General features: G+C 42.3%; 1 protein-coding gene across 1 annotated transcript in view; it reads left to right on the top strand.

The window, feature by feature from the left end:
• Positions 1–7,030: 7,030 nt before the first annotated feature.
• PPP1R3A (protein phosphatase 1 regulatory subunit 3A) overlaps positions 7,031–13,769 on the top strand; it is a 147,885-nt gene continuing 141,146 nt past the window's right edge. Inside the window, exon 1 of the mRNA XM_073573311.1 lies at positions 7,031–7,860. Coding sequence (XP_073429412.1) covers positions 7,031–7,860 — 830 coding nt within the window. The remainder of the gene's footprint in view (positions 7,861–13,769) is intronic.

The raw sequence follows: 13,769 nt of genomic DNA, 5'->3' as shown, positions 1-13,769 counted from the left end.
AACACCCCGAGAAACACTGATACCCTTTACCCCTATACAGGGATCTGGATTTATAGCAGAGCCCAGGAGGCGCTGTCTGAATAGGAGCAGTGGCCAGAGCAGGACGGTTGCCAGAAAAGTGTTCCAAAAACAAGACAAAAACATAGTGGTATCCGGGTCAAAACCAGTCAGGCAGCAAGGTACAAAAACAGTAGACAGTAGCAGAGTCAGATTCAGGCCAAGGTCAGAGTTATAAACCAGGAGGGCAGCAGAGGTACAGAATCGTTAGGCAGAAGCAGAGTCAGAAGTCCAGGCCAAGGTCAGAGTCATAAACCAGGAGGGCAGCAGAGGTACAGAATCGTTAGGCAGAAGCAGAGTCAGAAGTCCAGGCCAAGGTCAGAGTCAGTCAGCTATAGCAATTTACACAGTAACACGCAGGGGAACCAAGAATATATCCGGCGGCTTGCAAGCCCAGTCCCAAGGTATTTGAGGGATCAGGTCATCCCTCACAGGCTCCTGTGCTGATGATGTCATCAGGACCGCCCCCAGGACCAGACCGGATGACGATGCACCAACCCCGTCATGACTGACAGAGGAGCGGAGTCTGCGTCCACCAGACGCCTGCGCAGAAGCCCTTTCACTGTTGCCGCCATCACTCGGGCGCGAGCCACGGCGCCTCCTAATGGCTGAGGGCGGGACAGCAGGCCCTGAATTCGACGACGACATGTCAGTCCGGCGCCTCCTGGTAGCCGAGGCCTGGACAGCAGGCCCTGAGCCCGAGGGTGGCGTGACAGTCCGTCGCCTCCTAGTGGCTGAGGGCGGAACAGCAGGCCCCGAGTCTGACGGCGAAGTGACAGTACCCCCCTCTCCAGGAGGGGCCTCCGGACCCTCAAAACCCGGTTTGTCAGGGTGAAGAAGATGAAATCTCCTAATTAATGCCTTGGCATGGATGTTCCCCGCAGGAACCCAGGACCTTTCTTCTGGGCCGTAGCCCTTCCAGTGTACCAGATACTGTACTGAGCCCCTCACAAGGCGGGAGTCAAGGATACCCTGGACTTCATACTCCAGAGCTCCCCCGACCGAAACAGGAGGAGGAGGGGACTGAACAGGGTGAATGGGAGAACGATAAGGTTTGAGGAGAGACCTGTGGAATACGTTAGGCAATTTGAATTTGGCGGACGGTACCTTAAGCTTGATATATTTTGTAGAGAGCCAAACCTTGTCGCCAACTCCCAGGTGTGGCCCCTTAGATCGTCGTCTATTTGCAGCCGAAGCCTGTCTAACCTGAGCCCCTTTCAAATTTGAATTAACCTCAGACCAAATCGTTTTTAGCCGATGTATATTTTGCTCAACCCCAGAGAACTCCGACATCCTGGCCGAAAACGACCCAAAGCGCGGATGTAGTCCAAGGTTACAAAAGAAAGGGGTAGTTTTAATGGAGTCTTGATATCGATTATTGAGGGCGAACTCAGCCAATGGCAGATGTTCCACCCAATCGGTCTGATGTCCTAACACATAACAGCGGAGGTATTGTTCCAGGGCTTGGTTAGTACGCTCAGTTTGACCATTAGTTTCAGGATGGTATGCCGAGGAAAAGGACAACTCCACACCAATGCGTCTACAGAATGCCCTCCAGAACTTCGAGACAAACTGGGCACCCCTGTCGGACACAATATTTGCCGGAACACCGTGCAGACGTACAATGTGCAGGATGAACAACTTACTTAAAGTCTCAGAGTTAGGCAACCCAGACAGGGGAATAAAATGGCCCTGCTTGCTGAACCTGTCTACCACCACCCAGATACAAGTTTTCCCATCTGATGGCGGCAGGTCTGTAATGAAATCCATGGAGATGTGGGTCCATGGAGTCTCAGGGGTGGGCAAGGACTGAAGCCAGCCGGCAGGGCGACTATGGAGGGATTTGGCGCGGGCACAGACTTCACACGCTGAAACATAGTCCTTACAGTCCTTGACCACCGTCGGCCACCAAAAGTTCCTAGTTACCAACCTGGTGGTATTATTGAGACCCGGATGGCCTGCCAGGACAGAGTCGTGTGATTCTTTTAGAACCTGCAGATGAAGGTTAGCCGGAACGAACAATTTTTTGGGGGGCGTAGTGTCAGGAACTTGCTCTGAAGACCTACGGATCTCCTCCAGAAGGTCCAAAGACACTGCCGACACGACGATTCCATTAGCCAATATTGGGACTGGTTCACAGTCCTCGGTCTGTGTGGGGCAGAAACTGCGAGAGAGGGCATCTGCCCTCACATTTTTAGTCCCGGGGCGGAAGGTGATTATAAAATCAAACCTGGAGAAAAACAAGGCCCACCTAGCCTGCCTGGGATTTAGTCTTTTAGCTGACTCAGGGTAGGTTAGGTTTTTGTGGTCTGTAATAACAGTGACCTTGTGTTTGGCACCTTCGAGGAAGTGGTGCCATTCCTCGAAGGCCCATTTGATCGCCAGTAATTCCCGATTACCGATGTCATAGTTTCTCTCCGTGGCAGAGAATTTGCGGGAGAAAAACGCACATGGGCGAAGCTGAGTGAGGGATTCAGTGCCTTGTGATAGCACTGCTCCCACTCCAACTTCGGAGGCATCAACTTCTACAATAAACGGGCAGTCTAGGTCCGGTTGAATCAGAACCGGATTGGCCACGAAGCACTCTTTTAGTGTGGAAAATGCCCGAATAGCCTCAGGATTCTAATTAGTCACGTCCGCCCCTTTTCGGGTAAGGTCCGTGAGTGGCTTGGCAATCTCAGAGAAACCCCTGATAAACTTGCGGTAATAATTCGCAAATCCCAAAAACCGCTGCAGCGCTTTCAGCGATTTGGGTTGCACCCAATCCTTAATGGGTTGAATCTTGGCAGGGTCCATGCGAAACCCCTTGCCTGAGACCATGTATCCTAAGAACTGTACCTCTTCGGCAAAAAAAACACATTTTTCTAGTTTCGCAAACAAAGAATTTTTTCGCAGTCTCTGCAATACCGAACGGACGTGTTGAGCATGCGTCACAGGGTCAGCCGAATAAATCAAAATGTCATCAAGATACATGACGACATACACCCCACAAATGTCCCTGAAAATGTCATTGACAAAGTGTTGAAATACGGCAGGTGCGTTACTGAGTCCGAACGGCATTACAAGGTACTCAAAGTGACCAAGAGGTGTATTAAAGGCCGTTTTCCATTAGTCACCGCTTCTTATGCAGACCAGATTATATGCCCCCCGGAGGTCAAGTTTAGTAAACCAGCGGGCTCCCAGTAGCTGATTAAACAGATCAGGAATGAGTGGGAGCGGGTACTGATTTTTTACAGTAATTGCGTTCAGCTCACGATAATCGATGCATGGTCTGAGTCCACCATCTTTTTTTTCTACAAAGAAAAACCCAGCTCCTACAGGTGAGGTGGAAGGTCTAATAAAGCCTTTACGTAGGCTGTCTGCTATGTAGTCATTCATGGCTACACGCTCCGGACCAGAGAGGTTGAATATTCTCCCCTTAGGGAGACGGGCACCTGGGACCAAGTCTATAGGACAGTCGTACTCTCTATGAGGAGGTAGTTTCTCAGACTCCACTATGGAGAAGACATCTTCACAATCTCTGAATGCATATGGAATGGAGGGGGTTTTAATTTTAATTTGGTTCACTGACAGTGACATACAGTGATTCTGACACTGTGGACTCCAGCGCACGATATCACCTATGCGCCAGTCAATAACTGGATTATGCTGGTGCAACCATGGCATGCCTAACACAACTGGATTAGATAAATTATGTATAACAAAAAATGACATCTGTTCGTTGTGTAATGCCCCCACTGACATAGCAATGTCTGTAGCAACAAATTCCACTCCACCCTGGATAATGGATGTACCATTAATCGCAGTGGTCCGAATAGGGGCATTAAGTTTTAGCAGAGGTACACCAAGATCCTTTGCAAGCAAAAAATCCATGAAGTTGCCTGCGGAACCACAATCCACATAGGCCTTCACACACAGAGATTTATTAGAAAACGAGAGAGAGACGGGTAATAAAAGTTTAGCCGCATTTGCGGGCAATACCTGAGCCTCTGGGCCAGCACGACCAGAGCTGCCCAGAGGCCGACGTCCCAGAAATGTGGATCTCTGACGCTCAGCACTTCCCTTGAAGCTTCCAGGCTGCAGCATGCTGGTGTAGGAAGATGGGAGTATTCCTTCAGGCTGTGCTCTGGAGCAGGTGTTAGGCCAGGAAATCAGCTCAGTCAGAAGAAGAAAGAAAAAAAAATTCAGGAGACTGCTTTTATGTAAGATGGACATATACACAAAAAGCAGTTTTTTTTTTTTATATATATGTGGCCGGATATAATGTGGCGTCCGTCTGCGGTCTGGGCTGCGGCCAGCCAACACCCCGAGAAACACTGATACCCTTTACCCCTATACAGGGATCTGGATTTATAGCAGAGCCCAGGAGGCGCTGTCTGAATAGGAGCAGTGGCCAGAGCAGAACGGTCGCCAGAAAGGTGTTCCAAAAACAAGACAAAAACGTAGTGGTATCCGGGTCAAAACCAGTCAGGTAGCAAGGTACAAAAACAGTAGACAGTAGCAGAGTCAGATTCAGGCCAAGGTCAGAGTTATAAACCAGGAGGGCAGCAGAGGTACAGAATCGTTAGGCAGAAGCAGAGTCAGAAGTCCAGGCCAAGGTCAGAGTCATAAACCAGGAGGGCAGCAGAGGTACAGAATCATTAGGCAGAAGCAGAGTCAGAAGTCCAGGCCAAGGTCAGAGTCAGTCAGCTATAGCAATTCACACAGTAACACGCAGGGGAACCAAGAATATATCCGGCGGCTTGCAAGCCCAGTCCCAAGGTATTTGAGGGATCAGGTCATCCCTCACAGGCTCCCGGGCTGATGATGTCATCAGGACCGCCCCCAGGACCAGACCGGATGACGATGCACCAACCCCTTCATGACTGACAGAGGAGCGGAGTCTGCGTCCACCAGCCGCCTGCGCAGAAGCCCTTTCACTGTTGCCGCCATCACTCGGGCGCGAGCCACGGCGCCTCCTAGTGGCTGAGGGCGGGACAGCAGGCCCTGAATTCGACGACGACATGTCAGTCCGGCGCCTCCTGGTAGCTGAGGCCTGGACAGCAGGCCCTGAGCCCGAGGGTGGCGTGACAGTCCGTCGCCTCCTAGTGGCTGAGGGCTGAACAGCAGGCCCCGAGTCTGACGGCGACGTGACAATTACCATCTTCATTTTATTTGGTGCGTTCCGCCAGCCCTAACATTATACTAGCACCAGGGTCTGGCTAGTAATGGCGGATGAACAGTGACCACAGCAGTACATCCAGTAGCTGGAAAGCAGGTTGTCAGCTCTCATACAAACCTCAGGCGTGGATGTTCAGGCTGCTAGCGTGGCTTCAGCCAGTTAGTCCGCTGCCACCCCTGTTCCCACCTTATCCCGCCTTTCCTGCCAGATACATTTTCATGTGTCCAATGCAATACTGCCATTTAGTGTCCGCCATTACCGAGCAGCAGTTAACATCTCTGCACGGTGGACCCCAGGTTGCGAACGCACCTGATTACCATCTTCATTTTATTTGGTGCATTCTATCAGCCCTAACAGCATGGCTGTGATGGGGCCTGGAGTGTCCACACCGGAAAAGCTTATTGATTGGCTGACTACAGACTTTCAACAAGCTTTGCTCGGGCTGCGGAACCAGAATAGTAACATCGACATGCATGAGACATCCATGTTGAAGTCCATTTAGGTTCTCCCATCTCTAGTGATTTTCCATTTCTGCTATTTTTTTTATAAACTATTCATTTTAGCATAAAATGTACTAAAAAATTAGAAGAAATTAAAAGTGGAAAAAAAATTCCATTCTGTTATTGTGTTTTGTTTTTCCAGTTTTCACGGTATGGCAAAAATTACCTGAAATCATGATTCTCTAGGACAGTACAATTAATATGATAACAAAATTGGATGGATTGTTTTATTTAAGTAGTGAAAAAAATTCAGAAGTTAGTGAAAAAATTGTTGCTTTCAGTCACCTTGTTCCTAGGCCCGTAATACAATCGTATTTGTGTGAAAGAGCAAATTTCAGGAAATTCGAATCATACTCAATCCTCTGCAAATCAATCCACTCATCTGTAATGGTGAGACGACTTACAGGCTTATATTGCCTTAGTTTTATGTTAGTATTTTTTGCTCATATTCCAATATTTATCATCAATTATTTTTATCAATATTGTCATTAGATTTTTCTCCCATGTTGTAAATATAAACGTAAATTTGTAAAACAGATCCATATTTTTACAAAAAAAGTAATCATAAGGTCAGATGTATGCCATAATTATATCACTGTCAGCATGCAAAAAGCAAGACATCATGCAGAACTAGGGGCAGAAAAATTAAAGTTAAAATTCTCTGAAAATCTTGAGAGAAACAATATTTTATATTTCAGAATTTTTTTCTCCACTGAAATAGCAAAATTATTGTACAAGTTTAGTATCACCGCAATTAAGTTGACCTGAAGAATCAGGTTGTCAGGTAGTTTTTACTGCACAATGAGGGGAACAAACACTAAACCTAAAAAACAATTGCAGAACTGCAGGATTTTTCACCAATTTCCCAGATCTTAAAAGTTTTAGAGTAACTGCATATTAAATATAGAAATAAGAAGACAGAGCACACTTTTTTCAGATTTTTAAAGTGCAGACTATTTATTTTAACCCTTCTTAGCAGTTTGTTGTACATTACGCTGCTACTTTCCATACATGTATATACTTGGTAAGTGTATGCGTTTCCTAGGGTGTGTAGTATATGTGTATAAATTAAAATATTTTATTGCAGTTTTACAAACAAAGCATGAGAATATTGTACATAAATTATAAAAATTAATATGAATGAACTGTTTTTTTATTTTTAAGATGTTAAGCAACACTCAGGCACGAGAAGCGAAACCTTTAGGTGGAAGGCCAGCATAGTTTACAAGCCACCACACTTATTAATAGGCCTGACTACCCTTTGCAGTGTCATGTGTAATGTTAATCCTCATCCTAAATCACACAGTCTCAAATGTCAGCTATCAGTAGCCGTCCTGCTTATCTCCTGAGCACATCTAGGAGAAAGATGGAGAGTTTTGAAGAAAGTAATGCAAGTAAAGATAACCTTTTAGAGCCACCAGGTATACATAATTCCACCACAGATGAGGAGGATGTAAAAGCTACAATCAAACCTCGTTTATCTCCACTTCCAAGAAGACGTAGCTCTGTATCGTCAGATGATGGGGACCTGGAACAACCACCTACTGTTGCAAGGAAGGTGTCCTTTGCAGATGCATTTGGATTCGATCTGGTATCAGTTAAAGAGTTTGACACATGGGAGATTCCAACTGTAACAACAAGCTTTGTAATGGAGAGCATTAAAATTGAGGAATTTTATTTAGCGCCAGACTTTATATTACCTCCTGCTGGTGACATTATGGAAAGGCTGCATGCAAAAAAAGTCACCCTTGAAGCGGTGGATTTCATACCAGGAACATCATCTATGAAAGGAATTATACGAGTTCTGAATGTTTCTTTTGAAAAACAAGTTTATGTTAGAATGTCCCTGGATAGCTGGCAAAGCCATTATGACCTATTGGCAGAGTACGTTCCTGATTCTTGTAATGGGGAGACAGATCAATTCTTCTTTACAATATCGTTGGTCAGTCCATATCAAAAAGAGGGAGCAAGAGTGGATTTCTGTTTATGCTATGAAACAGCAGTGGGTACCTTTTGGGATAACAATGATGGACATAATTATGTGCTAACATGTCAAAAGAAGGAACTAATTGTAGAAGTTGATAAGTCTTCAGAGGAGGTAATAGATAAAAATAAGAAAAGCTGTTTGAAACCATCACTAAGGTAAGTTTAACTGTAAAGCTTTAAATTATATGTAAGAATAATTAATAATTGCTACTACTGTGATTGAGATGCTCTGTAAATACATCACATACATTGTGTAATGTATGATAAAATAGGTTATGCTCACATTGTTTCACAATTCAGGTGTACATTTCACAGTGACATAAATGGGAGCGTTGTATTGTGACCATGGGTTTTTCCACTCGCTTCCAGAAGTGACACGTCACTTCTGGGAGCATTTTTCGCCCAAAGTGCGGCCACACATATTAGGCGCAATCTGTGAAGGGAATTACAGCAGCTTAAAATGCAAATCCACAGTTGACACTTAGATATTTACATTTTTTATGTTTACCTTTTCATCAATTAAATCAGTGACTACAATAAATCTAAAAATGAATATAAGTTTAGCGAAGTTACAAAATTATTCTTTGCTGTGCTTTCCAAGTTTTTTTGAGAATCCTGTAAATAAGTCAGTGTGCTTTATTTTACTGCTTTGTGAGTCTGTGGTAAAGTGCATCAGCTGTAGTAGCAGACATTTGCAACTTTCCAAGTTGTCCTTTTAAAAGGTGGGTAATAGAGATGAGCAAACTAGTGGAAGTCCGGACTCTAGTACCCGACCCGAACATTATTCCAAAATTCGGTTCTGGTGCCAGAACTGTGCCAGAACTTGAACCTGAGCCCAAGCCCCATTGAAAACAATTGGGAACTGAACTTTGGAGCTGAAAAAAAATCTCTTTCTCTCTCTCTTTCTCCAATTGACTTCCAAAAGAAGTCGGTGCTGGTCGTTTAGCATCGGACAGTAACTGTCTGTTACAAACCCCTAACTTTTAAGTTCGGATTTGCTCATCTCTAGTGAGTAACTCTAGATATGCAATCCTATACAAAGGAAAATTGTGTAAGTATGTTACTTACATAGTTAAAAATGCATTTTTATCTTAAAGGATTTTAAGCATTAATACATGGTGATGTGATCTGGCACCAATGTCACTCTTACATAGATAAGAATGTAAGCTTGGCTATCAAGTTTTTTCTCACCTTGAGGTCCATGTGTCACAAGTAGGATGTTTGGTAGGAGAAGGTGAAAGGGTGTTTTGTCAAGGTCATGAGAGCCTATGATATCTTTTTATTTAACAAAACAATTGCATTGAGGTGTCAAATATGTGGCAGTCAAACTGTCAGAGATTTTAGTTGCTTTTTTCTTTTGTCTTATATAATGTAGCATTCTGCAGATGTTTTGTTTTATTCATTGAAAAGCAACAAAAAATTTGCCTGACTATAGCATATTTTTAAACTAATTTATGTAACAACAGCATCAACAAGAATTAATTTAGCTTCAGTATACTTTTGTTTGTTTGTAGTGAGGTTTTCATGACAATGAATTAACAGCATTGTTAGTTTAGAAGAATTAGTAGCAATAGCTATTCACAGAGTGTTTAACATGAGACTCAGAAGTGTTACAATAGGCTATCACTCTATGCCTAAGTGAACATGAGATATGGCAATGAAAAGTAGAAAGAGCATATATCTCTCCAAAATAATATTTTGTTTTCCTTTTAATGTTTTTTTATCTAGACTTGAATTCCACAATGCATAGGTTGAACAATTTATTCTAAATGTGGTTCAGTCACTTCTAGTTATATAACTTCATAAGCCACAAATGTGAACACACACTAAGCCCCATTTTAAATGGTTGTAACATGCTTAAAAATTATTGGCCACATTGTGATTTTACTGAACCATGCTTAAACTGCCATAGACTATGATGATCTATGCTTGGTTCAGCAGAATCAGTTGAGCAGAGATGGTGCGAATCGATTTGTAGGACTCGGTCCAATGGCCAAGTCAGTAATCTGTGACCCAGTGAACTTTTCTACCTGCCAGCAACCACAGTTCTTGTTTAGCCAGCCCAGTTCAACTTCATACGTGCTTCACACCACAGTGATGATGTTTCATCAGGACAGTGAATCAAAAGAGGAGTTGGAGATGCTGTGATTTATGATGTGGGTTCTGCAAATCAATTCATCCAATCTCTAAGCTCTGCCTAACATACTCACTTACAGTACTAGCGTTATAAAGTGATATCAGGCATTTTATCAGTTAAGGACTGCAGTAAAGGAATAAAAAATTCATTCTGTAGACACATACCTGAAAACAGTTATTGGCTATGGGTCAAAGTCAGTAAGTTGGGCTCTTCCTATGTTTCATAGAAGTAATATGAAATTGAAGCCTATTACACAAATGCAATCAGAATCTAAATATAATCTTATCAAACTCAAAGATAGGCTTAATTAACTGTGTCAAAAAACATCTCATGTATTTTTATTCCCATGCCCAAACACAACTAATGTGTTTCTAAAAAAACAAAATGCATTGATAAAAGTAGCAACAACTATTTATATTTGAATTATATCATTCCTTTTCCAGTTAGAGTCTTCTTGTCTAAATCATAAATCCACTTGCTGCTCATATGAGGACTATTTTGACCTTTTTTTGTTTTTTCTGAAGAGGTTTTGAACAATTCTTGATTGAGAATAAAAGTCCTTGTCATTTCTTTGAAACATGTCCTGAAGGAAAAATCTCTAAACTAGGCACCGTAAAATAAAAAGGCTGCGAGAGGGCTTCAGGAAAAAAAAAACAGCCAAAATTTTTCAAAATCTCTTCAAGAGCCCAAAAAATAGTTCCCTAAAGTAGTTTCTGCTTTAAAAACTAGTTGTTCTTGAATGCTTCAAAAACCTTTGTGTGAAGATAGTCTTATGTGACTTATGTGTTTTGAACTACTCCTTCTAGACAGAAAAATATTGTATGACGGCTCAGCTTCAGCACCAGTATCAACACTACATGACTCTGATTCGTTATACTGTGCACACACAGGCCTAGACAGGCACTCTCTCCCTCAAATATGAAGTGTCACAGAGTTGTGCAATGGTGTCAGTGTGCCAAGCCGGGTGGTGCCTGTTCTTTTATAACCCTTGATGATGTCACACGGCCAGCCAATCACAGTAATGCAATAACCAAGATGGCAATACAGTGATGTGCACGCAATCCACACACGCTTATTGTAACAGGCACTAAAAATGCAGGGAATCAAGTTTTACAAAGAGCATCGCCCATTACTTGTTGAGTAACAAGCACCTTGATACTTAAGTAATAACCGAGTATCACCGAGCACATTCACTCATTCCTAATGGCTATGCAATACCCTAGTTGATTCAATTTAATGAAATGTGTGCAGCCTGGGAATGGTTGGATAGGCAAGAGGAGTAAAGCAAAGTTGCCTTTGGAATACTTTCGCAATAATGATTTTCTATATTGATGAATGTTATATTGTGATATACATTTGATTCTAACACAAAATGCACTCTATAAAGCTCTTCTTAATACCATGTACTTGCTTTTCTTGTACTGTCAGATACCATATAGGGTGGACCAGGAAAGGAATGGACTGAAGTGTCTTTTTAGAAAAGGGAGATAAAAGCATTATGAGACGTGACAGTGTGGTGTAACTTGATTTTAATTACCCTGATAAAGATGTCTAAAAGAGCCTGAAGGTGGTCCTCATGATCCAACTCCAGATGTTTTGGACATCACTACTAGTGTTGAGCGATACCATCCGATACCGTGAAGTATCGGATCGGATTGGATCAGACCGATACCCAAAAAAGTATTGGGTATCGCCGATTCCGATACCAGAAACCCCATTCAAGTCAATGGGACAGAAATATCGGAATTAAAAAAAACCCTTTCTTTACTTGTAAATCCAGTTCAGGAGGGGGGAAGAGTGTGGGTGGTGCGTGGGCGGACACTGTGCGTGTCTGTGTGTGCGGGCGGGGTCTGTACGGGCCTCTCGGGTGTCTGTGCGGGCCTCTCTGGGGTCTGTGCAGGCTGCCGGGGGTCTGTGCGGGCCTGCCGGGGGTCTGTACGGGCTGCCGGGGGTCTGTATGGGCCTGCCGGGGTCTGTGCGGGCCTGCCGGGGGTCTGTGCGAGCTGTCGGGGGTCTGTACGGGCCTGCCGGGGGGTCTGTGCGGGCTGTCGGTGGTCTGTACGGGCCTGCTGGGGGTTTGTGCGGGCCTGCTGGGGGTTGTATGTGTGTGCAGACATCGTCCGATGGGACTACAAGTCCCATCGGGCTATGCCTATTACAATGACAGTGATTGACACATTAGCCAATGATGGGACAGTAGTAGTCCCATCATCCGGCTAATGTGTTGAATGTGAAAAAAAAATACATACTACATATATACTACATTCATACAATATGCATACATACATACTACATACATACTTCATATATACCACATTCATACAACATACATACATACTACATACATACTTCATATATACTACATTCATACAACATACATACATACTACATATATACTACATTCATACAACATACATACATACTACATACTACATACATACTTCATATATACTACATTCATAAAACACACATACATACTACATACATACTTCATATATACTACATTCATACAACATACATACATACTACATACATACTCATATATACTACATTCATACAGCATACATACATACTACATACTACATACATACTACATATATACTACATTCATACAACATACATACTACATACATACTACATTCATACAACATACATACTACATATATACTACATTTATGCTACATTCATACAACATACATACTACATATATACTACATTCATACAACATACATACATACATACATACTACATACATACTACATATATACTACATTCATACAACATACATACTACATATATACTACATTCATACAACATACATACTACATACATACTACATTCATACTACATACATACTACATATATACTACATTCATACAACATACATACTACATACCTACTACATATATACTACATTCATACAACATACATACATACATACATACTACATACATACTACATATATACTACATTCATACAACATACATACATACATACTACATATATACTACATTCATACAACATAAATACTACATATATACATACATACTACATATATACTACATTCATACAACATACATACTACATATATACTACATACATACTACATACAATACATTCATACATCCATACAATACATACATATAGACATACAGTACATATAACATAGAGAACATACTCACCATCACTTGTCACTTTGATCCCCGAAGCCAGTGTCATCTTTAAAAAAAATTAAAATAACAAACAACCGATATACTCCCTGATCCGCAGAAATCCACGAGTGTCCCACGACAATCTCCCGTGGAGCGCAGCAGCATCAGCTGATGCCACCGCTCTCTAGAGGCCCCAGGAATACAATGACGGGAGGTAGGTATCATTCTGCATGGTATTCCTCCGCCATTGTAAAAAAATAGTCCCTAGTCTCATTTTTGGCATTGCTGTCTGAGAAAGTTCCCACGCAGCTTTTGCCATAAAGTGAGACCAGTGAACTATAGTAACCTCTCAGTGATGCAGTGCAGGAGATCGTCATGGGACACTCATGGATTTCTGCGTATCAGGGAGTATATCAGTTGTTTGTTATTTTAATATTTTTTAAAGATGACACTGGCTTCGGGGATCAAAGTGACAACTGATGGTGAGTATGAACTCTATGTTATATGTACTATATGTCTATATGTATGTATTGTATGAATGTATGAATGTATTGTATGTAGTATGTATGTAGTATGTATGTTGTATGTATGTAGCATGTTGTATGTATGTTGTATGAATGTAGCATATATGTAGTATGTATGTATGTTGTATGAATGTAGTATATATGTAGTATGTATGTATTGTATGTAGCATGTATGTAGTATGTACAGTATGTAGTATATATGTAGTATGTATGTTTTATGAATGTAGTATATATGTAGTATGTATGTATGTA

The sequence above is a fragment of the Dendrobates tinctorius genome, unplaced genomic scaffold, assembly GCF_039654945.1.
Source record: "Dendrobates tinctorius isolate UK_male_01 unplaced genomic scaffold, ASM3965494v1 ptg000035l, whole genome shotgun sequence".
NCBI lineage: Eukaryota > Metazoa > Chordata > Amphibia > Anura > Dendrobatidae > Dendrobates > Dendrobates tinctorius.
This window is presented reverse-complemented; position numbering and strand designations above follow the sequence as displayed.